Source organism: Lonchura striata, chromosome 17 (assembly GCF_050655825.1).
Source record: "Lonchura striata isolate lonStrDom1 chromosome 17, ASM5065582v1, whole genome shotgun sequence".
Classification (NCBI taxonomy): Eukaryota; Metazoa; Chordata; class Aves; order Passeriformes; family Estrildidae; genus Lonchura; species Lonchura striata.
In genome coordinates this window covers 4,423,360-4,448,624 of record NC_140719.1, presented here as the reverse complement: position 1 = coordinate 4,448,624, position 25,265 = coordinate 4,423,360, and the positions used below count along the sequence as shown (strand labels likewise).

At 52.0% G+C, this 25,265-nt stretch overlaps 2 protein-coding genes across 7 annotated transcripts in view; one reads left to right on the top strand and one right to left on the bottom strand.

The window, feature by feature from the left end:
* ASTN2 (astrotactin 2) overlaps window positions 1-25,265 on the top strand; it is a 335,047-nt gene that overhangs the window by 214,639 nt on the left and 95,143 nt on the right. For all 3 annotated transcript variants that reach the window (XR_014958795.1, XM_021551387.3, XM_085594033.1), the window contains 3 exons: window positions 2,896-3,020; window positions 3,389-3,493; window positions 4,927-5,106. Coding sequence is in view for 2 of the 3 variants with exons in the window: in XM_021551387.3 (XP_021407062.2) it covers window positions 2,896-3,020; window positions 3,389-3,493; window positions 4,927-5,106 (410 nt within the window). In the remaining variant the exon portion in view is untranslated. The remainder of the gene's footprint in view (window positions 1-2,895; window positions 3,021-3,388; window positions 3,494-4,926; window positions 5,107-25,265) is intronic.
* TRIM32 (tripartite motif containing 32) lies at window positions 10,711-18,602 on the bottom strand. 4 transcript variants are annotated; one of them, XM_085594034.1, is made up of 2 exons: window positions 17,592-18,602; window positions 10,711-15,570 (listed from the first exon to the last, which is right to left on the bottom strand). In XM_085594034.1, exon 2 carries the CDS (start codon window positions 15,501-15,503, stop codon window positions 13,560-13,562), a length of 1,944 nt encoding a protein of 647 aa, XP_085450160.1. In that variant the 5' UTR covers window positions 15,504-15,570; window positions 17,592-18,602; the 3' UTR covers window positions 10,711-13,559. The 4 variants fall into 4 exon arrangements, with proteins under 4 accessions (XP_085450160.1, XP_021407138.2, XP_085450162.1 ...); XM_021551463.4 differs by having other exon boundaries at window positions 18,567-18,602; XM_085594036.1 differs by having other exon boundaries at window positions 16,397-17,896.

Below are 25,265 nucleotides of genomic sequence, written 5' to 3'. Positions count from 1 at the left end.
CCTGCTCCCTGCACAGACCTGCCTTTGATCACAGCTTCCAGAGAGCAAAAAAAGTCTGGCAGGAGCCCTTTAGTGCCTGTACAGCGAGCAGCATGCGAGCCACAGGGTTATGAAGAAGGCCCTGTGGAAGAGGAGCTGCAGCCCTCTGCCAGCTGCCAGTCCATGGAATGCTGTGCCCTGGGCACACCCCAGCAGCCGTGTGCCCATCACCATCCTGCCCCTGCAGGCAGTGAGGGCTCTGCAGAGGGACAGTGCTGTGCCCAGACCCTCTGCCCAGCGCTGTTCCCCCTGCACGGCTTTGGCTCATCCCTGCCCTGGGATGGCAGGGAGCAGGGGCATGGAGGTGGGGAGAGCTGGAAGAGATGCAGGAAGGGTTTGGTAGCAGGAATGTATGATGGAAGTGCTTCTGAAGTGCTGCCTTGCACTGCTGCTCCCTCCCGTGATGGAAACACATTGTGGGCATGTGCCCACCCTTGGCTCCCACTTGCCCCTGTTTTCTCCTTGGCCTTTCGAGTGTAGAACAGTTGAATAAATGGATAACAAGAGTGGTCCTGCAGGCTGTTCAGTAAATGCCTTCTCACAGAGGCAGCAGCTCTGAGCAGCAGCTGCTCTCTGTGGGTCCCCTCATCCCTCAGCTTCTCCTTCCTGAGCTGCCCAGGCATGGGCCACCAGCCCCCGGGGCTGTCCTGCTCCTGGGTGAGCTGGGATGTGCCCAGGGACAGCTCTTCCACGGGCTCATGGCATGGGTGGGTGCTGCTGAGATGGTTCAGGTGGGGGCAGGAGGAGATGCTGCCTCTGTGTCTCCTCTGCCCAGGGTGCAGGATGAACATGAGCTTCTGGCACTGTCAGGCCATCTCTTTGTGTCCCGTGGGGCATGCCAGGTCCATCCCCTCACGTGGGACAGCACTTGGGAAGGTTCCACCAGCCTCCTCCTAGGCATCCTGATCTCCTCAGGGGTGGGATATGGGGCTGGGCAGGCAGGACCCTCCTGGTGCATCCCTGGTGCAGGATGGGGAGCTGCCCTGTCAGGGCAGGGACAGTCCCACGCTCCAGCATGGCAGGCAGCAGCATCCTGCTTTTCCATCACGCTTCTCCACAGCTTTGGGATTTGGCAGCACTGATGTTTTCCTTTTTCTGCAGAGGCAGAGCAGCAGAGACACCAACATGCTTCTTCCCCTGTTCCCTACCAACCTGCTTTATTTTGCAGCCCTGTTTCCCACCACCCACATGGCTCCCAGCTCCGGCAGTAATTGCAGTTCCCCATTTGGAATTGCTGTGACAGCAAAGGGCTCAGAGCAGCAGAACATTCCACCATGGGGATCCTGTGCCCAGCGGGATCAATCTGAGATTTGTGAGCATGCTGTGAGTGAGAAACTTTCCCCCTCAGAAAAATAAAGCACTTTTTTCTTTTCTGCACCGAGGCAGTGCAGAAAGTGAGGCTCCTGAGATGCAGTCAGGTGCTGGTGACCCTGAAATGGGAGTGTAGCATGAGGCAGGCTCCCTGTGCAGCTAGAGAGCATGGAATGGTTTGGGTTGGAAGGGACTTTAAAGATCATCTTGTTTCAACCTTCCTGCCGTGGGCAAGGACACCTTACACTGGAGCATATTAATTAAAGACCCATCCAGTCTGGCTTTGAACACTTCCTGTGCCCCACTCATGTGTCACTACATTCAAATGCTCCTCCCTCTGCTCCTGTCCTGCCTTGGGGCTGGGAGCATCCCCAGGTTGGTTGCACAGGGCTGTGGCTTCCTGCTCACCTCTGGTGCAGGTTGCAGTGGCCTCATCTTGGCCCCAGAGCAATGGGAGGATGCCAGGGAAATGTTGCCTGAAATCAGCATCTCGCTGTGCTGGGAGCCATGGGGGTGACCAGGGTGTCCCCAGCTGTGAGATGAGCACAGGGTGATGGATCATCCCTCGGGCACAGGCTACAGAGGGTAAAACCAGGGGAGGTGAGTGAAATCAGCAGCTGTTTAAAGGAAAATATATTACAAAAAATGCAGCTGGGGCAGGCTGTGCCAGTCTGAACCTCCCCCAAGCTCCTGGGGCTGACCTGATTTTGCAGGAACCTCCCTTTCTTCTGCTCTGCTGCCCTTTTGTCTCCACAGCCGGAGGATGCAAAGCCTCCTGGCCTATATTTTGGCTCTAAGATCAATATTTAAAATCCCCCCTCCTGTTTCCTCGGCGCAGGCGCGAGGCATTTGGCTTACCGGGGGAGGCTGGTCTCCCAGAGACCTGTCTGTTCACCATTTAAATCATTTCCCTGGCACCGTTGTTCTAGAAACAATTCATTAGGGGCCTATTATACAATGTTATACCTGCCAAGGTTAGAAAAGATCCTGCATATGTGGTAAAATCGTACTGTGAGCGGTACACGAGAGTGGGTTTTTTTTTTTTGTGTCTGTCTGTAAATTATACTTCTGCCTTTTGGAGAGCGAGTCACTGGGGGGTGGGGGGAAATGCAGAGGTCATGATGCTGCCTGGGGAATCCCAGCAGAGTTTGGTCACTGTCCACATGAAGATGGTGCAGCTGTGGAAAGGGGCAGTTTGGGGGCGTAGCAGCCACTCCTCTTTCCTTGTCCCCTCTCCAGGGGCCCACTTTGAAAATCTGGGCCAAACCCAGTGGCCGGGTCCCCGGGCTGAGAGCAGTTCCATATTTCTGGAGCACTAATGGAGCTGCAGTCCCTGGGGAGCTCATTAAGCATCATCTCAGAGGGCTGCACAGCCAGGCTGGCTGGTGGGGAGGCTGCAAACCCCATCCCCTGGCAGGGCTCCTGCTCGAGGAGATGTCCCCCACCCTCCTGAGCCGCCTGTCCCGCTGCCACCAGGGCGGCTCAGCCCCGCTGCCCGGCCATGCCCTGCATCGTTGCTTTGCAGTTGTCTTTTTCTCTCTGCAGGGAGAACAACTTCATCAAGGACTTCCCCCAGCTGGCTGACGGCCTCCTGGTGATCCCTCTGCCCGTGGAGGAGCAGTGCCGTGGCGTCCTCTCGGAGCCCCTTCCTGATCTCCAGCTCCTCACAGGTACGAGCTGCCCCCGGGTCAGTGTCTCAGGGGAGAGCCCAGCAGGAACAGCCCCTTCTCCCACCCTGGATCCCAGTGTGGCTCCTGAGGGGCATCATCACCTTTCCTATGTGCCTGGGGCAGAAATAATCTGAGGGATGTGTGAGTCCATCCCAGCAGCGTCTCCATCCCTGCGAGCTCCTGGCAGTCACAGCCCTCCCAATGCTGGTCCTGCCAGCAGTCCTGGGACCCCACAGCCTCACCACTGAGGTTTCCAGCCCTTCCACCACCCCATTTCTCACCCCTGCAGCATGTAGCAAGGTGGAGGGAGCAGTGAGCATTCCCCAGAGCATGGTCAGCAGTGTCACCCACCTGCTTTGTCTTGGCAGGGGACATCAAGTACGACGAGGCCATGGGGTACCCCATGGTGCAGCACTGGCGGGTCAGGAGCAACCTCTACAGGGTGAAGCTCAGCTCCATCACACTCTCTGCAGGTGAGGAATTCCAGGGGCAGGGAGATGTGTGTCTGCATGGGTGGGTGCTGGTTTTCTGCCCCAAGCATCCCACTGACATTTCCTGCCTCCATGCTCTGTTCCCAGGCAGGCAGGGAGATTCGCCTCCTTTTTTACAGGGGGAAGACTGAGGCAGGGAGTTTGTGCAGCAAGAGGTGAGGTCAAAGCTAGGAGGAAGCCAGTAAGCAATGAGCAGGATTTGTTTTGGGGTGGCTGTGTATATACAAAAAAACAGTCAGTCCCTTAAAAAAGGTGGTTTCAAAAGGAACTAAACCACTTGGAAAAGCAGGTCATACAAAGCAGGGAGTCACAGATGAAGAAGGGGTGGGTGGGAGGATCCTGCAAATGTCAAAACATTTCACTGCCACGTTTTTACAGCTACACATTTTGTTTCAGAAATGCTGAAACATTTTGTTGCGACCTGAAATGTTTTGCCTTTTCGTTTCAAAATAGCATTTTTTATTTAAAAATCAGCGAGTTTTTAAATGGAGAAAGAAAGAAAGAAAGAAAAAAAAGACTTAGAGCTAGCAGGCTGCACAGCCCCGAAATGAAATAACCTGCTCAGAGCTGGAAAAAAAAATATGTGGGTTCAGCTCAAAATGAATTCTTCTCGCTTTTTTATTAAAACAGCCTTCTCTTTCAATAAACCAACCAACCAGCCAGATAATCCCATTTTGGTGACAGTTATGACGTATTTTCTTGCAGTATGTTTTCCGTTCCACCACTGAACCAAAGCTGTGCTCTCAGCCAGCTCTAAGTGATGCTGAAGTGCTGTGAAGTCACCAGTGTCTCCAGGATATTTCACCTCCATAAAGCAGCAAGGTCCACGTCCTTGTCCCCTGCCAGAGGTCCCTGCTGTCTGTATGGGTGTTGCTCAAGTGATGCCTTGACCTTTGCACATCCACGGAGCTGCCACCAGCCCAGCCCTGCACGTCCCTCTGGGCTGTCTCCAACTTTCCTAAAAATAGTTACCAGTTGTGCTGGGTGTTTGCACTAGGGATGGAACATCTCTGGTTATGGATGAAGCCTAGCAAAGGCCAAGCACATCTTCTGGGGAGAGTGTTAATGATGTGGCAGCAGGCTGAAGAGCAGATGAGCTGGCAAGGATGGAGGGTTTTTGTGTGTGTGTGTGTGTGTGTGTGTGTGTGTGTGTGTTTGTGTGTGTTTGTGTGTGTGTGTATGTGTGTGCACATGTGTTTGCATACACAGCGCTGTAAAATTATCTGAGAAATCATAGAAAGAAGTCATAGCCACAGCCCAGGGTAAGAATAGATTGTGAATTCCAAAGGATCAGGAACTGCACCCATGTGGGGCCTTGTATGACCTGAGCAGGGAACCTCTGGGGCTCCTTCCCCTGGGCTGTGGCTGCCAGCCCTGCCTGGCTGACCCGTGCACCCCCTGCCTCCCTCCTGCAGGCTTTGCAAACATCCTGAAGATCCTGAACAAGGACAGCAGCCGGGAGGAGCTGCTCTCCTTCATCCAGCAGTTTGGCTCCCACTACATCGCGGAGGCGCTCTATGGCTCCGAGTTCAGCTGCACCATCCACTTCCCCAGCAAGAAGGTCCAGCAGCAGCTCTGGCTCCAGTACCAGAAAGGTGAGGAGGGTGATGGGAATGGGCAGGGGCACAAACATCAGGTGTCATGTGCTGGTTTCCATCCATCACCCCCTTTCCTGTGCATACACCATCACCATGCTGGCAGGCTCGGGCAGGAGGCTTGTCCCAAACTGAGTGCCCAGTGGCAGGTGGCACATGTCATTGGCAGCATCCCTGAGCCACCCTGCCTGCTCCTGCCCTTCAGCTCCCACGCTCTGGCTCCATCCTTGCCCAAGGTGACCCCCTTCCCCACAGTGCCCCTCTCGTGCCCAGGGTCAGCTGATGGAGATGTGACATAAATGAGCTGTCTCAGAATGGCTTTGTTTTATTGCTTGTGACAATGACAGTCTTTAAGGAAGTGCATTAAATCAATAGCAGACTCGTTGTGCTAGACCATAAATAACGAGACACATCATTAAACAGGGCAATAAACTTCAGGACTTTGAAGTAATACAATTAGGTTATGTTTATAAAAACTCCCTTATCGCTGTAGCCTTCCATTTGCCAATTCATCTCTCTCCTCCAGGGACTTGGGGATATGCCCTGGATCTGATATTTTTCTATTAAAAAAAAATACCTGTGGTGTATTACAGAGCCCACCTTAGGGCTGATGGTGACAGAGGTCATCAGGGCACTTGCATCCTGCTCTGGTAGCACTGCCAGCAGCAGCCTCGCTCCCTGGAACCTGGCAGAGAGAGGTGTTCTCCCACACACTGCCTCCCTTGCTCTTGGCTCATTTTCTTCTCTGTTTCCCCAGTGTAGCTGGTCTTGTAAGCGTATTTATAACACCCTGTGCTCGTTTGTTTGGGTTTTAAATAGTGATAAATGAAGTTTGCCATAGCAATGCCCCTGTTCAGCAGGAGAAGGCACGTGGAGGTGGGTTGTTTATGTACTCATGATGTTATTAATCACTCGGGAGCACTCCCTGCAATCCAGGGGCAAATATGTTGGTGGGGAGCAGACCCCATGGTCCCAGTGCCATCACCTGGGACCAAACCAAAGCCAGACAAGGGTTTCTCAGGAGAATGAGAGGTGGGAATGAGAGGCAGCTGTTACAGTCCAGGCCTGGCACAAGCATTGCTGCTGTTCCACGATGCTGGGGCCAGAGGGGACATGAACAGTGCTTGATCTGGTGGTGAAACATCTCCCATTCCTTCACTCCCACGTCCCCATGTCAGGGACAGCAGTGGCTCAGGGCTCAGCCACAAAGCTCTGTGGTGGCACAGGGCCTAAAGGCAAAGCAATGCCTCAGTGACAGAATAATTTCCTTTTTAGTCCATGGTATGCAGCTGGCTGAGGTGGATCCCTCGCTCCTGACCTGGGTCCTGCCCCCACTCCTGGAGCTGTGCCTGGTTGCCCTGGCATTTGTGGGGCATCCAGAGCATCCTTTCCCAGTGCCTGTGAAGCACCAAAGCACTCGTGGTACTCCAGGGACCCCCTGAGAGGTTTCATGTAATGCCTGGACATAAACTTCACTCCTAATTGTGCAGCACTTGGGCACCAGGCTGGTCCCAACCTTGTGTTTTGTGCATGGCTCCATCTGTGCCTTTGGTAGCTGATGGGGTCAGTGAGTTTGAACTTTGGGACTGTGGGCAATGCAGAGGTGGCCAGTGTTGTATTCAGCTCTTTGATGGCCAGAAAATGCTCTTGGAAGGACATTAAGGATGTTCAGGACTTGGGGAGATCAGCATGTGGACAGAGAAAGTGTTGTGGGAAACCCAGGGCTCTGTCCCAGGGAAACCCCAGTTAGCCAGGAGAAAGAGCTTGCTGTTCATGGTAAATGGATTTTATTCCCAACTTCTCTACTGATTTACCCTCATTTTGCCAGCGACATAAGGCAGATAGGAATAAATAGCTCCAGCTAGACAGTTCTGGATGCCTTCTCCACTCAGAACATCTCTGGCCTGCCGGGCTCCCTGCTGCTCACCAGCCCGTTCTGAACTGCTCAGTGAGCACACATATGCATCAGCTCTAATAAATATAAACGTAGGGCCAGAATAACTGTAATTTGTTAGTGGACAAAACCGGTCACAAGAGGAGGGAGAGAGGAGAGTCTCAAGCTAATTGGAACGGCACCAACTCTGAGAAAAATGCACATTATGGGGTGTTTGCAGCACCGCACAAAATTATTTTAATATTTTAATCAACTTCATAAATCAATCGCCAGGCCTCGGGAGGAGGCCTCCAACAATAAAGGCACAATCTGCACGTCGAGCCCTAATTGAAAACATGGTCTTGAGGAGGAGCTCACGCTGCTGGTGCCAGGGCAGGCGCTGGCTCGGTGCCGGCCTGGAGCTGCCCCAGTGCGGTGACGTGGGTCAGGATCTGCAGAGCTGTCCCTCCTGCCAAGGGCAGGGACAGGGATCCGCCTCTGGCCAGGGACAGCACCGAGCAGGCAGCCTGCTCTGCCTGGAGCAGTGACACGTGTTCCCTTCCTCCTGCAGGTGGATGAGGAGTGCGTGGGGGAATGAGATGGCAGAACAGCCTGCCCTCGTTCCTAAGGCATTGCAGGAGTGAATCCTGCAGTGGAGAGCCAGAGAGGCATGGTGGCACAGCTGTGGGACACCCAGCACTGCGCTCCTTCAGGGCAGGCGTGGGAGCATCCCCCAGGCTCCCTCACAGCCTCAGTCCGTGAGCACACCAAAGCAAACTCCAATTTTACTTCATGCAGAGTGATTAAAAGCCCATATTTTGTGCTGCTTGCTCTGGCTCTGTGCAGCCAAGCAATGCTTTAGCACATTGAGTGGCCTCCAAGCAGGGACCTTGAGATCGACCCAGCCATTGATCTGTGCCATGGGAGCCTGCATCCGTTTTCTTCCCCATGGAGCCAGCATTTAACGCTGATGGTGTCTCATTAAGTTGGTAGCAGTTGTGTGAGGACCTTCCTTTGGCAGCTGGCACAAACATGATGTCTCCAGCCAGCTCCTGCTGTGTGTAAGAATGTGCTGGGCCTGGTGGCACGGAGGGAGCCGGCTTTGTCACAGTGGTGCTGTGGATTTCTGGAGAAACCAGTGTGGAGAACACCCTGGAGTGCTGGCTGCTGCTGAGCAGGGCCTCCATGGCACCCACACTTCCTCTTTTTCTCCGTTCAGTCCCCACAGTCACGAGGTTGGGGAGGATGAGGTGGTGGGAGAGGACACAGCCAGGACAGCTGACCCAAGCTGGGCTATTCCTCACCATACAGTGCCATAATAATAAACCTGGAGGTGGAGGCTGTCACCCCACCTCAGAGACTCCGAAACTGTACATCCCTCCATCCAGCAAATCCCCCTGCTGGGAACCATTTCATTCACTGATAAAAGCTCATCAGAGAGCTGGTTGCTCTGTGGTTCCTCGTTCTGGCTGGTGAGGAGGAGGAGAGCTTGCTTAGGGAAGGGGAAGAGCTGCTCTGAGAGCAAAATCTCACAGCCCTGGTAAGATTTCTGCAAGAGCTGTCCCAGTTTGGTTATTCCCAGTGGAGAAGCCCAGCTGGGAAGCAGGAAGGGATGCTGATGGGCTCAGGATGTGTGTGCCTGGGTGGGAGTGATCCAGAGGGTTTTGCTGCTCAGCTGGGAGGTTACTTCAGGTCTGCAGTGAGAGAAATGTTTGTTTTTCTTGAATTTCCTATGATCTCTAGATAGAGTTTCCTTGGCTGAGGTTCCCTGGCCCTATTGAGTGCTCAGCAAGCTCAGCCTGTGGCTGCTGCAGATGGGAAAGATGTTCATGTACCCTCTGAGCAATTGATCATTTATGGGAATAGTCTGTGGAGGGGCTGTGTTCTGGCAGGTCCTCTCACATTCCCTGAGCCTTTCTGCTCCCTGCCCTGCCCAGTGCTTGCTTGTCTTCTCTCAGACCACATTCCACTCACATTTACCTGTAAGAGGTGACAGCTGTCATGCTTTCTTGTGAGCTCAGCAGTTTTCACAGGAGATCTTCACAAATATCCTTCACAAATTTAAGGATAGAGCCTGGGGCTCTACTAAAATAGCAGTCCATATTCTTCTGCGTGAGGCCTGTGGCTCCCTCCTGTCTTTCAAGGTTCCATTTGTCTCCCTTCAGGTCTGACACTGCCATTAACACAATTAAGATTGAACTAGTCTGCAGGAACCTTTAGTTTTCCTTTCATAGATGCAATCAGGTGCATTAAGAAAGCTGTAAAGCTACTTTTTTAGCTGTTAAAGGACATAATGGGTTTCCCTTATATGTGCTTGGTCAGAAGTAGGATACATAGAATTTCCCTGGTTTTGAGATTTGTCCCTATGTACAACCACTCTATTACCTTTTTGACACCCTTAATTGCTTGGTTTATGTCATTATTTCAAACTCTCAGATTTCAGCATTTTGTTTGGAGGAGGTAAAAGCAATCTAGCTGGTTGTTCATGAAATTTAGTGTAGACAAAAACATGTGCTGTGAGTAAGTCTGCTAAATGACCTTATGCCCTTCTCATTGTAATCCAGAATTGCCAGGCAAGCTGAGTAATTAGTTGTGCAAAATGAAATAACTTTAAATCCTCACATTGAGTAATGACCCAGAAAAATCACTTAAGCTATACAATAGGAACAACTCAAAGCATCTGGCTTTATTTTTACTTTTGTAGCTCTGCCCCCTTTGATGAGGAACAGGCTCTGCTCCTCATCCCTTCATTCCCTGGCTCCTGCTTTTGCCTAGAACAATGTCCATGGCTCAGCTGTTCTGCCCTAAGGAATCCAAACCTGTGATAAAGCTCCAGGGTAGGTCTAACAGCTCCACATGGCAGCTGTTCTGCAAGGGTTGAATAATGTTTGATAAACCAGAAATTCATACCTGTTTAAAGAGCTGGGATGAGCCCAAGGGATGAAATCCTTCAGCCAGATCAGCCAGGTGGCTGCAGAGGGAGGGGAAGGGAGGGGAGGGGAGGACCTGCATGTGCTGTGGATGTACCTGCTGAGGAAATGTCCCTGCTGGCCATCCAGGAGCCCCTCTGGCACCAGCCGAGCTGGGGTCGAGGCACCTGCACAGCTACAACCCCCACACTCCGTCACACCAGGTTTCCTCACCAGCTCAGCTCCCATGGCAGAGTTTTGATCCAAAAATAATTCAGTCATGGTGCAGCAGCAGAACAGCCTGAGCTGGTGCCTCCAAGGAGGGGGATTACAAACAGAGGAAACCTAGGTGTTTTCTACCCTCACAGTGTAAGTGCCCCAAAGTCTGAGGTTTTCTAGGTGAGCCCATGGCTCCGGATGTGCCAAATCACCTGGCTGCACCACAGGTCCCCACTGGCAGACTGCGGATGAGCCATGGACACAGGGGATGGAGTTTTCAGCCATCAGTTTTACTGCTGAGCTCCTGGAGCCAGGGAACTGAAATCAGACTTCTGAAACATCAGCTGACAAGGGAGATATTGCCCTTGAGGCAGTGTGAGTTAAGGTACAAAACCACAGCATTTGTTTACAAGGTGGGTAGGGAAGTGTCAGGAGAAGTTCCACGAGCCTGCCAGGATCAGATTTATCCTTGGCAACCTGACACATAAAAAGGGTCTCGTAGCCACTGTGCTCCCAATCTAATCCCCACTGGCTGTAAAATCCAATCTGCCACTGAGGGGAGAAGATGAAGTGTTTTAATAAGAAAATGAGCTGTTTGCAATGCACTTTTAATTGGATCAATTTTTTCCTTTATTACACAATCTTTAAAAACCAAACCACATACGTATGACCAGACAAGCTCTTCCTCCAGATACAGAGCAGGAGCCAAACTATTTCAACATAATCCTTAATTACTCCATTTCACCTCGTTTGGCAGATGATCATGACACTGTGTGGGAGCACCACAGCAAGTAGAGCTCTGTAAAATCATCTCACAGTCGAGTCTTGTCAGGGGATGTGCAGACCCTGGGTGAGGGACAGCAGGTGCTCTTTTTCCCTTTTCTCCCTGAAACCTCAGACTGGAAGAGCTGCAGGCATGACAGAGCCGACTGCAGTGTCCTGGCCCACCAGTGCCTCACAGGGTGGTGTTATCTTTCTTAATCCTCTGAGTGAGAAACAGATGACAGACGCTTTGTTTGAACTCTGTAACCAGGAATAGTCTGGAGTAGCCAACTGCTCAGTTTACTGCACCAGCTTTTAATTTTTTCAAATTTTTTTCAAGCAATCCAGGAAATGTTATTGCTAGTAGTTGTGCTGTTTATTGCAAAAAAACACAAAACAAAACAAAACAAAAAATCCACTGGAACAGAAAATTACAGAGGTACATATTATCGTAGATAATATTGCTTTAATTATTCAGGTCCATGGTAGCCTCCTGTGTGGAGCAGTTCTTGGAAGCAGGAGAAATGTTTAAAAGAAACCAGAAGGAGAGGAACTGTCATTGCCATAAAATTGGAATAATGCCTTCAGTGACAATGGCATGAACTGCAGCACAGCCCAGTAATCATCATCACCTCCCGAAAACACATACTCAAGATGAGAAAGGCTCCTCAAATTGCTGTCACATGCTTGGGCAATTGCCCCCTCCCACCCGAGAAAGAGGAGCAGAGAATGTGAATAGCAATGTAAAAGTTGGTAGCCTTGGCAAGCACACAGAGCAGCTCAGGAGGGAAGGGGAGCTGGGTCCCTGGGCTGCCTCAGCACCAAAAACCACCTCATGTCTTAGCTCCCTTCTCCGCAAGCTTTCTCCAGTACATTACAGCAGGAGAAATTGGAAGTTGCCCTGATGGAAGCTCCATCACACAGCTGTGTTTGTGTGCTCACTCGTTCAGCACTGGCTGAGCTCAACAAAGAGAGGGAAAAAAACCCCAAATCCCACCAAAATCTGTTTCCAGCGTTTTTTCTGCAATCCCATTAGCTGCCAAACATCCATCTAGAACAGCAGCAGCTCACCAACCTGTTCCTCTTTGCTGTTTTCAGCAGGGAAAAGTTTATGGGCTTAAAAAAAAAAATCACCTGTTGCAAACATGTTGTAGGACAAGTAGCAAACAATTTGCTGGAGCATGGCAGGCACTATAAAATCAGCTTTTATATTGTCTGTCGTGGCTCCAAATTTGCAACTACGTTGTTGATGGCAACAAATAAATGCACTGTAGTGTAACTATTATCTGTGGCAGATTAACATGCTACCACTGTGCCCTATTTAAATGCATCTTTCCTTCAATAAACTATTCTGGGCGAGCAGCACCACACTGAGGTACACATTTATCAGCCAGGAGAGCAGCACTGTGGGGGCCTTGGTTCACACAGCTGCAGTTTTGTGCTTCATTTGGCCCAAAGCCTTGATGAGCAGAAACGCTGGTGCCTGCTGGTGTCGTGGAAAACAGAATTATTAAAAAAAAAAAAAAAAAAATCTGAGGAATGCAGTGTTTTGCTGTGCAAGGGAAAAAAAGGCAGTGCACCAATGGATGTACTTCCAAATCTTAAAAAAATAAAAGTGAAATAGTCCCCCCTGCCCATCTCTATCTCAGAAGTGAGGAACTTGCACAGAGGAGGTGCAGATGAGTGGAACCTATTGCTAAATGCAGTGGTCTGGAATGCAGAGTAGTGAAGTGCAGGTGAACATACAATATGTTGCATTTAATCTCATTTCCTACAATCTCCCATCCTTATTCCCCCAGCTTTTCCCCTCTTCCCCAGGAAGTTTTAAATACCAGATAGACCTTCCAAAGACAGTTTCCAGGATACATTTAATAATAAAACAACAGTAAATAGCAACCCTAGGTTTCCCCTTTTTAATTTTTTTTTTCTCCAGCCCCCTCCCTTTTTACCCCCTTCTATCTAGCAGAACTCTGATTAGTAATAAAACCCCTGTCTTCTTACAACTCAGGAATAAAGAGGGCAATTTTCTGGCTCAGCTCGGTCTCCCACGATTGCACAGTACTCACTTCACACAGAACAGACACAATTCACAAATGGCACGACGGGGCAATCTCCTGAACACCAGAAAAATGGGAGAGACAACCCTGCCTCGTCAGGGTGGAAGCAAAGCTTCATCTCTGCGTGGCTGAAGTGGCCATTTCGTTTTATGCAGTGCTGAAAGCACAAATTGCTCTCTCTAGGAGTTGCCCAGACAACTGCTACCCAGTTCCTTGCAAGTACCACAGGATTGCCTCTGCTAGTTCTCTAAGGGAAGGTGATTTAGAGCAGTCAGTCAGTGTTTATGGCACAAAGAAAGACACAATGGTTGAAGCTGGAAGTGTAGAAGATGTGTGGCATAAGAAGGTGAAGAGGTTTATGGAGTTACTTGTCACAAGAACCAAGACTGCAAAGGATGGATCCTTTCCATTGTGCTTGTTCTTATTTGTATGGATTTTATATAAAAAGGAAGACCAACACCACCACCACAAAAGCTATTTTGTTTCTAAACACAGAACATGATGACCTCTATGCCAAATCCCCTTCAGTTTATGGCACAATCTTCCTGAAGGCTTGACATGGGTTCCAGTCGGATTGCAAGGAGGCTGCAGGAATCTCCACTGCCAAGACAGGCTTTGCTTACAACCAAGCCTTTAAGGGGTGGAGTATCTTCTCAGGTGATAACTGTAGATCTTAATGCAATGATCCCAACAGTCCAGCACCAGCAGCTGCCCTTTGGGAGTAACAGCAATACCCACCGGGCAGGTGAGTCCCTCCCGAATTAAGATGTTGTAGCCGCCTCCTTTAGGAAAATGCAGGATTTCCTTACGACTGCTGTCAGCAACGATCAGGTCTCCCCTGGAATCAACACACATCCCAGCAATGCACCTGAAATCCTCATTCTCAGAGAAGAAATGGCTGATCTGGCGTCCCAGCTGCCCATCTGGGCCGACAGAGCCAATGGAGAAGCCTCCTTCCAAGTGGTGCTCGTACTGCCGGTTCTCCAGGTTGAGCCCCAGCCCCTGAGTGAAGTAAATGGTCCCTTCGGCGTCGCAGGTGACAAACTTGGGGCGCACGGCGCTGCACAGGCAGCTGTACTTCACCACCCCCATGCCACGGTCCACGGTGAAGCACCAGAGCTTCCCCCCTTCCACGTCGGTGACGACGAACTGGCCCGAGGGCAGCGCGGCGATGCCCCAGGGCTTGCTCAGCTGGCTGCGGTGACACGCCACGCAGTGCCCGTCCATGGTGTACACCTTGACAGAGTTGTCGTAGCTGTCTGTCACACCGATCAGCCCGTGGCAGTTCATGGTGACAGAGAGAGGGGTCAAGTTGGGCAAGTCTGCTCCAAGGAAACTCAGCACAAAGCTGTCGATGCCGCTGGGGCTGCGGCGGATCTCCTTCAGGAAGCCCTTGCGGGTAAAAACCTGGATTCGGAAGTTGCCGCGGTCTGCCACAAGCACCTCGCCTTGGCTGGTGACGTGCAGGCTGACAGGGAGGTTGAACATCCCTGGCAGGCTGCCCTTAGAGCCCATCCTCTTGATGAAGGAACACTGCTGGATGCTCGTGGCTGCTTCAGGCATCCTTGGCTTGGCTGGCGAGGAATGGGGGGTGCAGCTGGGCTCCTCCTGCACCAGGTCAGGCTCCCTAAATGGTACAAAGGAGGATGCTGCATTTTCCATGAGAGATTCCTCCACGTTAACGGTTCGGGGTTTCTTCACCACCTGCCCAATCTGCAGTGGTCCCACATGGCTCACCTTGAGGAGTTCCACCTCTTGGAGAGTCAGCTCCCTTGGGAGACTGTTTGTCAGTTCTGGTTCTTCCTCATCTGCTGCCTCCTCCAGGAGAGTTATATCCCCCTGCTTTATTTTGGCAAGGAAATAGTCACAGCGAGACATTATCTGCACTTCTGCTAAGTTCAGCAGGTAAGCCTGCTCCTCCATCACCTGGTTATTTATCTTCTCCACTTCAGTCAAAGAGGTAGTGAAGAACTTGCGTGACCTGGCCAGTTCTTCCTGGATCTTGCGCTCCTCTTTGCTGTACTCCTGCAGAACCGCTTTGTATCTGGATTGCAGGTCTCTCGAAACATCCTCCAGAGCAGCTTTCCTTTTCTGAAGATCACCCATGAGCTCTCGAAGCCTGGCAAGCCTCGTCCCAAATTCCCTCCTACGCTCCTCAGCAGCCTCTTTGATAGCCATGACTCTGTGTCCTGGGGGCATGTGTGAAGCCTCCTTGCACGGCTCACACAAAACCAAGCTACAGCTCTTGCAAAAGTGTCTTGGCAGCCTCCTCCCGCAGACCTTGCACATGAGAAGTCCCACCACTTCCCCCAGGCCAGCTGTGTCGATGATCTTCAGCACGGTGAGGTTGTCGGTGAGCTGAGCCAAGCTGGTGATCCGCGTGATCTTGCTGCAGAAGGGGCACCGGATCCCATTGATGCTGTTTGCCAGGAGCTTCTCCAAGCACTGCTTGCAGATGGTGTGCCCACAGTGCAGCAGTTTGGGCCTCATGTGCTCCTCGGTGAAGGACTCCATGCAGATGGGGCACTCCAGGACCTCTCGCAGTGCGTCCGAGTTGAGATACGGGGCGGCAGCCATGGTGCTCCAAGGCAGCTTTATCCAGCACAGTGCCTTGTGCTCACATCTATTCCAAGGTGCTCCGATTCTGTCCAGGAAGAAAAAAGGGAAATGTGATTTATGTCACCACCAGCAGTTATGTATACATGCAATTTATTTCTGACTTATCGCCTAACCCTGCAGAAAAAGAAACCCAGTTAGCTTTTCCACGTTGGGAAGGATGGATTAGTCATAGCTAATCTCAGGGTGGGCAAACTTCAGAACTAACTTGCAGCTCCCAGTGCGATGAATTATTCACTTGCAAAATTTGTAAAGTAGCACTGAAAGAAGTGTAATGGCACCAATATGGAAGCCCAGTAGATATTGATGACTGAATCATCTCCTCATGGCGCCCATCTCCTGCTGCCAAGCCTCCGAGTTTACATAATTTACTGAAACCCAGGGAGATTAAACCAGGCATTCAAAATGTTGCACATCAAAGAAGGAACCAGATGGTGCGATGCTTTAGGACATTAATAGATCACCTCTGGAGACCTGAATTCAGATGTGACATCAGATACCAACAAAATAAATGTGCTTAGTTCACCCTGCTTTGCTAGAGAGCCAAAACACATTTTCGAGATTTCATACATTTGCCAGGAAGTGAAAGTAGCAGGAATGCTCTGTCAACTTCCACTAGTTCTGGGGGTGACTGTGCACGCTGAAAACACACAGAGAAGGTTTGATGGCAGTGCATCTCAGTAACCTCTGCCATGCTGCACCATGCTTCATGGCAATTAAACACAGCTCAGGCAGGTATTAGCAACAATGGAGTTAACAGACAACTCCAAACATCTGAACTCCAAACATACTCCCAGTGTTCACTATTAGCTCCTGAACTCAGCTTAACTGCGTTTAATTTCTCCTCGTTTCACAATCTCGCAACGCTGACCTCGTTCTTGTCCCCTGGTTCAGTTTTACACCACTCTGGTTGCTGTTCAGCTTCAATCCAGGTTTCTCCACCCTCACATCCCTCCCAGCAGGGAGCAGATCCCAGCAGCTCTCCTGCCAAAGCAGCCATCCATTCAAAAGGAACAGAACAGGGCTCACATCATTAAGTTATTATTCACTAGACTGGGTTTCAAATCCTTTGTTATTGTACTGCTTAGCCACTAAAAAATAGGGAAGAAAACCTTTCTTCTAGGGAAGAGGAGGAGGAGAAGGAAGTAGTTAAGTCTTTGAAATGAAGACACAGTGGCAAAGAGATGTGAACACACAGCTCTGAGAAATGGCTGCATGGACACAGCATTCTCACTTCCCTGCTGGCTCTGCTGCCTTTCTCTTTGGGAAAAATTCTGTGTATTTCAGTTTGCTGTGTGCTCCTCTGCCGGAAAACAACTGCAAGGAAGAAAAGATCTTTATGCTCATACAGAAAAGAAAGAAAGCCCCCTAATTTTAATTTGTCAGCTGCAGTTCAGAATCCTTTAAAGGCTGTATTTCAGGAAGGGATTCAGTGGTGTGGCAGAATCTCCAGGCACCGTGCTGGGCTCAGCTCGACAGTGGCAAGTTGAGTAGCACGGCCCTGGCCCCAGGGAAGCAGAAACCTGGGCACTGCCATGGAGAACAGAAACCTTCCTCCGAGGCAGGAAAAATCTGTGATTTAAAATTATTTTAAAAAATGAACACAGGATACCAGCTTCATTATTCTTACTTTCCTTGGAAACACGTCAAAAGACTTGCTTAGGGAAGGATGAGGGAGTAGCAGAGGCACCAAGTACTAAGAGTTATATTAAAAGCTACCTTTAAAACAAGTATTTTCATTAAAGAAGAATGTAGATGGATTCTAAGTCAGGTTGGGCTTTTAGAGAGCTGTTTTTTATGACATTCTTTTCATGTATAACCCCCTTTATCAGAATGTCAGCGTGCCCTCAGTAACGGGACATTATTTTTCCTTTTATCTCCCTCTCACACTCGGCTGTGCCTCCATGGAAGTTTCCTTAACAGCGAGTTGTTCTTGCGTGTCGGTCCCTCCCGGGGCAGCTCCTCTGACGCAGAGCAGGGTGTTACAGAAAGCCTCAGCTGAGGATCAAGCCCATAAAACCGTGAATTATGCGAGTTCGGCTTCCTTACATTCGAAAGAAATTTCCTGCCGTGGTTTCTGTTAGCCGGTGTGTCTGCGGTGAGAACACCGGCTTCACTTGTGATTCAGAGCTGGTGTCATTAATGAGGGAAAATAGTGGGGTAATGCTGCAAAAGGAGTTATCACAACAACAAAACAAACAGGCCAGACCCTGGGTTTGGGGGTGGGGGTTTCAGTGAGAAATGCAAGGATTTGGGGGGGTTTAACTGAGAAAGGCAAGGGTTTGCAGGGTTTCAGTGAGAAATGCAAGGGTTTGAGGGGGGTTTCAGTGAGAAATGCAAGGATTTGGGGGGGTTTAACTAAGAAAGGCAAGGGTTTGTGGGGTTTCAGTGAGAAATCCAAGGGTTTGGGGGGGGTTTCAGTGAGAAATGCAAGGGTTTGCGGGGTTTCAGTGAGAAATCCAAGGGTTTGGGGGGGTTTTCAGTGAGAAATGCAAGGGTTTGAGGGGGGTTTCAGTAAGAAATCCAAGGATTTGAGGGGGGTTCACTGAGAAATGCAAGGGTTTGGGGGGGGTTTCAGTGAGAAATGCAAGGGTTTGGGGGGGTTTCAGTGAGAAATGCAAGGGTTTGGGGGGGTTTCACTGAGAAATCCAAGGGTTTGTTGGGGTTCAGTGAGAAATGCAAGGGTTGGTTGGAAGGACCTTTACGATGCCCTGGCTGCAGCCCTGCCATGGGCGGGGAACGCGTCCCGCCAGCCAGGCTGCTCCGGCCCGGGCACGTCAGGGGCCGCTGCCTGCCCCGGTGTGCCCGCACAGAGCCCACGCCCAGCTCCGCCATGGCCGTGGGGTCCACGGCAGCGGGGCGGGCGCGGCCCGGTGGCCCTTTCCATCCCCTCCATGCCATTCCCATCCCACCCCATCCCATCTTGTCCCGCCCGTCCCCTCACGCCGCCCGCCCGGGGGTCCCGCCGTGCCCGCCCCGCCCTGCAGGGGGCGCCGCCGCCGCCGCCCCGCGCGCGCTCCTCACCTGCCGCCGCTCCGGGCCGCGCCGCTCCCGGCGTGCGCCGCGCGCCGCGCCTCACGTGGGCGCGCCCGCGGGGCCTGCCGGGAGATGTAGTCCCGCGGGGGCTGTGGCTGAGGGCAGGACCTCGGTCTGCCGGGCCCGTGCTGCGGCTCGGTGTGAAAGGAAACGTTAAAAGTAACGAGGGGGAAGCAGGAACGTCTTTTCGGATTTGGTTTTTTATTTTTTTTTTTTTTTTTGTGTGTGTGTTTTCATTTTTATTTTTTTTTTAATTCGTTGTTATGTGTCATTTTGGCACGCGTGGGTTGCTCACTGCCCTTTCCCTGATCACGCACTGATGCTGTGGGATCAGCCCCTTCCCCTTCTCTTTCACCTTCCCTTTCCCCTTTCCCTTCCTTTCTCCTTTCGCTACTCTTCTCCTTTCCCTTTTTCATTTCCCTTGCCTTGCTTGCCTTGAATTCCCTTCTCTTCCTTTCCCTTCCCATTTCCCCCTCCCCTTTTCCCTTTTCCTCTCCCTTTCCCTTCCCCCAGCAGGTTCCTGAGTGTTTGACAGGTTTTGCATCACCTCCTGAAAACGTGTGTTTCTCCTTTGATGCCGTACCTGTGATCAGCCTGTGGACTCCAGGACCAAAATCACTATTTTTGGGCACAGCTGCAGCGTGAGAGGCTGGCAGTGGTGGCCAGAGTCAGGGATTTGGCCACTGGCCTATGGCTGGGCTCTGCCCCGTGTTTCCCGGAGCCAGTATCACCATCAGGAGCACCGACCCTGTTCTAACCCCATTTTTGCTTGGATGTCATGGATCTGTTTAGGGGTGGCAGAGAGCCCCTTCTGCTGTGCCCCTGTGGGGCTGCAGAGCGAACTGAGGAGTGCCAGGGCTCGGGGCTCCCTGTGCCGGGGGGGAACAGTGTCCTTCACACCCCCGGTGCCACAGGCAGCATCCCCTGGAGGTCAGGCTGGCAGGAATTCTCTGCCTGGGGAAGAGGCGAGTGCTCAGTTTAACCATTTCCCAAATTCCCTCCGCGTGGCCTCTCTGCCTGCGGCGCTTTTCCACTGCTCACCTGCTGCAGCCGCCCGACCTGCGCTGAAGAAAGTGCCTGCATCATGCAGCAAGTCTGGCCACCTTCTGCTCTTGGTGGTTTTTCCACTTTGTTTAGAAAACAACAGATCATTCAGATGGGATCTATGTCCCTGGAGCAGCAGGGAGCAGCAGTGTGGGCAGTGGATGCACACAGATGCAAAGCGAAGAAAACGAGTGAGATTTCCTCAGTGCCCTGTTTCAAACCCCAGTGGCTCCCTGGGCGTGTTGCTGTGCCCAGGGAGGGGACACAGGGTTCACTCCCAGTTCCTGCCCTCACCAGGGAAATGCTTTTTTCAGTCCCTGATGTAGAATGGATGTAAACACTGAAACCAGGGTGGTCTGGCAGAACTTGTGAGGCCACCCACACCTGAAAATGAACAGTGTGAGGAAAAAACAATGGTAGAAATAGGAAACAATCTTTCAATGCATCCTGGGGAGAAAACAAAGGACTCTCTGGATTTAATTAGAGGTGACAATGACCAGCTGACGATGTTATCCATCATGTGTGAGTATGGGGACCCTACATGACAAGGAAGGATGGGAAGGTTGTCCAGCCCAGGACCCTGGTCACCCTGCCGAAGTTCCTTTGCCAAAGCTATGTTATAGGGGATACTCTCAAAATCCCCTTCTATAGAGGGTTATCAGAGGTCTCTAAGAGCTCTTTTTTCTTAATACCTCAGGCTTGCAAGTGTGCAAATGTCTCATCTGAAGCTGAGGTGAGATCCTGCAGGCACAAGAGATGATCTGCCCCCAGATTCTCTTTGCTGGTGATGCCTCAGGTTTTAGCTGTTCTATTTTTCAGATTCTGCTTTAGTGCAGTTCTGAGCTTCATATGAGGGGATGCTGAGCTCTGTGCACAGAGCAGGGAGACAAAACAATTCCTTTTCCAGCTGGACACCAAGGACAAATGATCCAAACCTCAGCCCAGGAGCACAAACACCGTGGGCTGGAGAGAGAAAAACAAGCAGGATGGGACTGCCTGGGCTGAAGCTGGAATGGGACAATGAACTCCAAGGTGCCAATGGAGCAGAACTGATCCCAGGGAGAGCCCCTGGGAGCGCTCGTGCATTTTGGGACCATTTTGGGTCATTTGGGTGCAGCCCTGGCTGGGCTCTGGTGCTGCCCAAGGTGGATCCATGGAGGAGATGCTTTGAATAAATCCCTGCTTTCTTCTTTAACTCCCTGTTCTGGACAGCCTTCTCAAGGGGATATCTTCGGGATCATCCCTGGGCAGTGAGGCTGTGGCAGCCTGGGGGTCACACACACCACCAGTCACAAGCATGGGGGTGCAACTCTCTGTTCACACCTTGGTGTTGGATGTCAGGATTGTGTTTAATTGAGTTTGGTTAATCAGCTGGGAGCAGAAGGCACAGCGTCATCAGGGAGAGGGGGTGTGAAGGGCAGAGGCAGTGTGGGCATAAAAGTACTCTTCACCAGGGACTGTGGTGACAGGATGAGGAGTTATGGGTACACACTGAAACAGGGGAACGTGGATTAGATATTGAGAAGTTTATTGCTATGAGGATGGTGAGGCAATGGCAGAGGTTTCCCAGGGAGCTTGTGGTTGCTCCATCCCTGGATGTGCTCAAAGCAAGGTTGGATGGGGCTTGGAGCAACCTGGTTTAATGGGAGACATCCCTTCCCCTGGCACAGGATTGCAACGGGATGATCTTTAAGGTCCAGTCCAGCCCCTTCACTTTCTATAAATAGGAGATTAAAAGAGGTCACAGAGCCACACTCTCAGGAGTTTATCAAGCACCGACACCCAGGGGATGTTACACATTGGCTGTGCCACACTCCCCTCACTGAGGCTGGGATGAGGATGGAAGGATGAGACCCCACGGATGGCGTGGAGGGGCTGCGGGGCGAGGGCGGTGGGATGTGTGGGATGGTGTGTCCACGCCGGGATGGTGTGCCAAGCCTGGGATGGTGTGCTGCACCCTGGGATGGTGTGCCCAGAACAGGGTGGTGTGCATGCCAGGATGGTGTGTCCAGGCTGGGATGGTGTGCCTCTAGCTGGGGTGGTGTGCTACATCTTGGGATGGTGTGCCCAGGCCAGGATGGTGTGCATGCTGGGATGGTGTGCTGCATCCTGGGATGGTGTTCCCCACACCGAGATTGTGTCCCCACACCGGGATGCTGTTCCCCATCCCAGGATGGTGTTCCCACGCCAGGATGTGTTCCCCATGCTGGGATTGTGTTCCCCATCCCGGGATGGTGTTCCCCATGCTGGGATTGTGTTCCCCATCCCAGGATGGTGTCCCCACGCCAGGATGTGTTCCCCATGCCAGGACGGTGTTCCCCACGCTGGGATGTGTTCCCATGCTGGGATTGTGTTCGCCATCCCGGGATGGTGTCCCCACGCCGGGATGTCTTCCCCATGCCAGGATGGTGTTCCCCATGCTGGGATTGTATTCCCCATCCCGGGATGGTGTCCCCACGCCGGGATGTGTTCCCCATGCCAGGACGGTGTTCCCCACGCCGGGATGTGTTCCCATGCTGGGATTGTGTTCGCCATCCCGGGATGTGTTCCCCACGCCGGGATGATGCCCGCGCCGTCCCGCCGCGGTGCCACGAGAGGGCAGCAGGGCCCCGCGGACCGGCGCGGCCGCGCTGCCCCGCCGGGCCGGGACCCGCCGGGAGGGTCCGGCGGCGGCCCCGCATCCCGAGCTCCGCGCCCGCATCCCGAGTCCGCGCTCCCATCCCGAGCTCCGCGCCCGCATCCCGAGCTCCGCGCTCCCATCCCGAGCTCCGCGCCCGCATCCCGACTCCGCGCCCGCATCCCGAGTCCGCGCTCCCATCCCGAGCTCCGCGCTCCCATCCCGAGCTCCGCGCCCACATCCCGAGCTCCGCGCTCCCATCCCGAGCTCCGCGCTCCCATCCCGCAGCCCCCGGCACGTTGAGCTCCGGGAATGACATTCCCAGCCGGGACTCGTGCCGCGCGTCCCTAAAGGCGCCTCGGGAGTAATCCCGTGCCCAGCCCACGCTGAGCTCCGGGGCTGGGGTGTCGACGGTTGTTTGGTGGTTTGGCTGGGGTCAGCCAAAATTGGAATCTCAGAATGGTTTGGGTTGAGAGGGACCTTAAAGCCCATCTCGTTCCACCCCCTGCCATGGCAGGGACACCTCCCACTATCCCAGATTGCTCCAAGCCTTGTCCAACCTGGCTTTGGGCACTACCAGGGATCCAGGGGCAGCCACAGCTTCTCTGGGCACCCTGTGCCAGGGCCTGCCCACCCTCACAGGAAAGAATTTCTTCCTGATAACCCATCTAACCCTGCTCTCTGCCAGACATTCCCTTTTGTCCTGTCCCATCCTTCCTGCACACATGGATGGATGTGCCAAACTCACTCCCCTGAACACTGTGCCCACACCTTCCACGCAGCCCCAGCAGTGTTTGCCCACCACTAACAGTGGGCACCATTAAATCTGTCCAAGCTCTTCATAGTCCTGGTGGCCACTGCACTGACAATATCTCAGTGCAGGAGAAATTCCCAGGCAAACACATATATTGATTTTATTTCTAACTCCCTTTGGATGGATTTGCCAGCAAAAAGGGATTCCACCAGGTGACAAACAGGCAGCCTGTGTCAGTGGATATGTCCTGGCCACAAGTTCCCACTGTCCTGCCTGTGGTGGCACTAGGTCTGTCCAGTGAAGGGTTCTGTATGGGGAAGGTGGACCAGAATTCCCTCTTCCTTGCACAAAATGCAAATCCCAGGTCCTAAGTCAAGCCCAGCTGAGCAGCCTGTTGGTGTTGGTGGGGTTAACCTGCTGAGCCTTTAGGAATCCCTACCTGGGTCTGTTCCCATTGTTCCCTCTACAGCTCCAGCTGGAGAGCCTTCTCCTGTCCTTGTTCCAAGCATTTCTGCTCTTCAGGAGATATCACATCCTACCCCTGATATGGCTGCATTCTTGTGGCAAGTGGAATGATTCCCAGTTTTGGGATGACTTGGGGATCTTTCAGAAGAGGTGTTGTATGAAATGCTGAGCCACTAGAAAAACCATTTTCTTCTGGGAGCTCTCAAGACAGAACTCTCCAATACAAATGAGGCATTATGCTGTTGTTTTTGTTGCAGTAGTGGTGTTACCCTGCTCCCTCATGTCCAGGCACCAGGAGGTGCTGCTGGTAATGCTGGAAGCATTTTCCCACATCAGCAACTGCTGCATCCCGAGCAGGGACCCCTTTGTGCAGGCACACACCTCGTGCTGTGGGATTGTAAAATCCTGGTGGAGCCCAGAAACAGAGCCAGGCACCCCAGCAGGCAAACAGTACCTCTGCACACCCTGTTCTGCTCATTCTCCCTTTCTTACACAAGGCCTGGTGCCTGACACAAGGCTGTTATTTTATTTGTTTTGTGGTGGTAGTAGTGTTTTTTTTCTCTGTGTGTTTTTGGTTTGTTTGTTTGTTTTTAATCCATATTTCAGATAATCAAACAAATAACTCCCACAAGTTGCTGTGATATGTCCAATTGCATCTGAGGCTCTCTGCTCCCAAACAGATGTTGACAGGGTTCAGCTGAGTTGCCAGCAGGGTTGGTGACAGCATGATCAGATTCAGGGGCTGATAAGGGATCAGATTCAGGGGCTGATAAGGGATCTCTGTATCCTCGCTGCTGCAGCTGAGTCTCCTCCTCTTCCCAGAAACAACCTTGGGAGTGTGCTGGCAGCAGTCACCTGCAAAGCCCTTCCCCAGGAGTGAAGCAGAGGCTTTGCAGGAGTGTCCTGGGAGGTTATCCTGTTCTATATAGGTAATAAAAGCCAGGCTGAGCCTATAAGAACTTGTGGGGCTTCTCCAATTCACTGCTGAGCCCTCTCCTTGCATGCAGGGAGCTGAAGAGGTAACCAAAACTCATGTCAGATGTAGGGCAGGGGGAAATTGAGGGACCCCAAGCCCATCCTCCCAGGCTATAGTTGCAATGGCAGGTGCAGGTCTATGTTTTAGAGTGAAAATACCTCTCAGATTTAAAAACCTCCTCTGTGAGATGCCCTGAGTAGTGAACGGGGGATGTGGGTGGGATGAGAGGGAAGTACTGTGTCCAGCAAAGAAGCCTCCAGCTTTCTAGGGATGAGGGGCCTGAGCAAGCACATGAGGAACATCTCCTCCTCACTGCCTCTCTCTGGCTCTGGAGGAGCTGGCTTACAAGCAGGGCGTGCTGCTGGTGCTTCCAGACAGGTTCCAATAGCAGAAATAGGGGGATTATTTTGTTAGGACTGTATGTAAGCACCCCAAACATCCCACAAAAGCTAACAGGATGCTGATGCCATCTAAGTGTTCGTATGGATGAAAGCTGGCAATTTGACAATGAAGCCAGTTTCCCTCTGCTAACCCACATCCTATTTAATTTTCCTCCTTTGGAGCTGTACCCAGAGCCCTCGTACAAGGAAACACCATGGATCTTTGTCAGTCTGCAAAGGAATCCTTCTCCCCAGTGCAGCTGGGATCTGTTCTAAAGAGGATTAACTGCAGGCAGCCAATTCCACCTCAGCCATGAAGCCTGCTCTGCTCACAGGTCTGCCATGAATCACCCAGCTTCGTGGTTAATCTGTCACTGAGCCCATGGCTGCTGGAGAAGGGCAGCTGTTCTGCTCACAGTTTTCTACCTTACCTCATTTTCAGAGCTCTGGG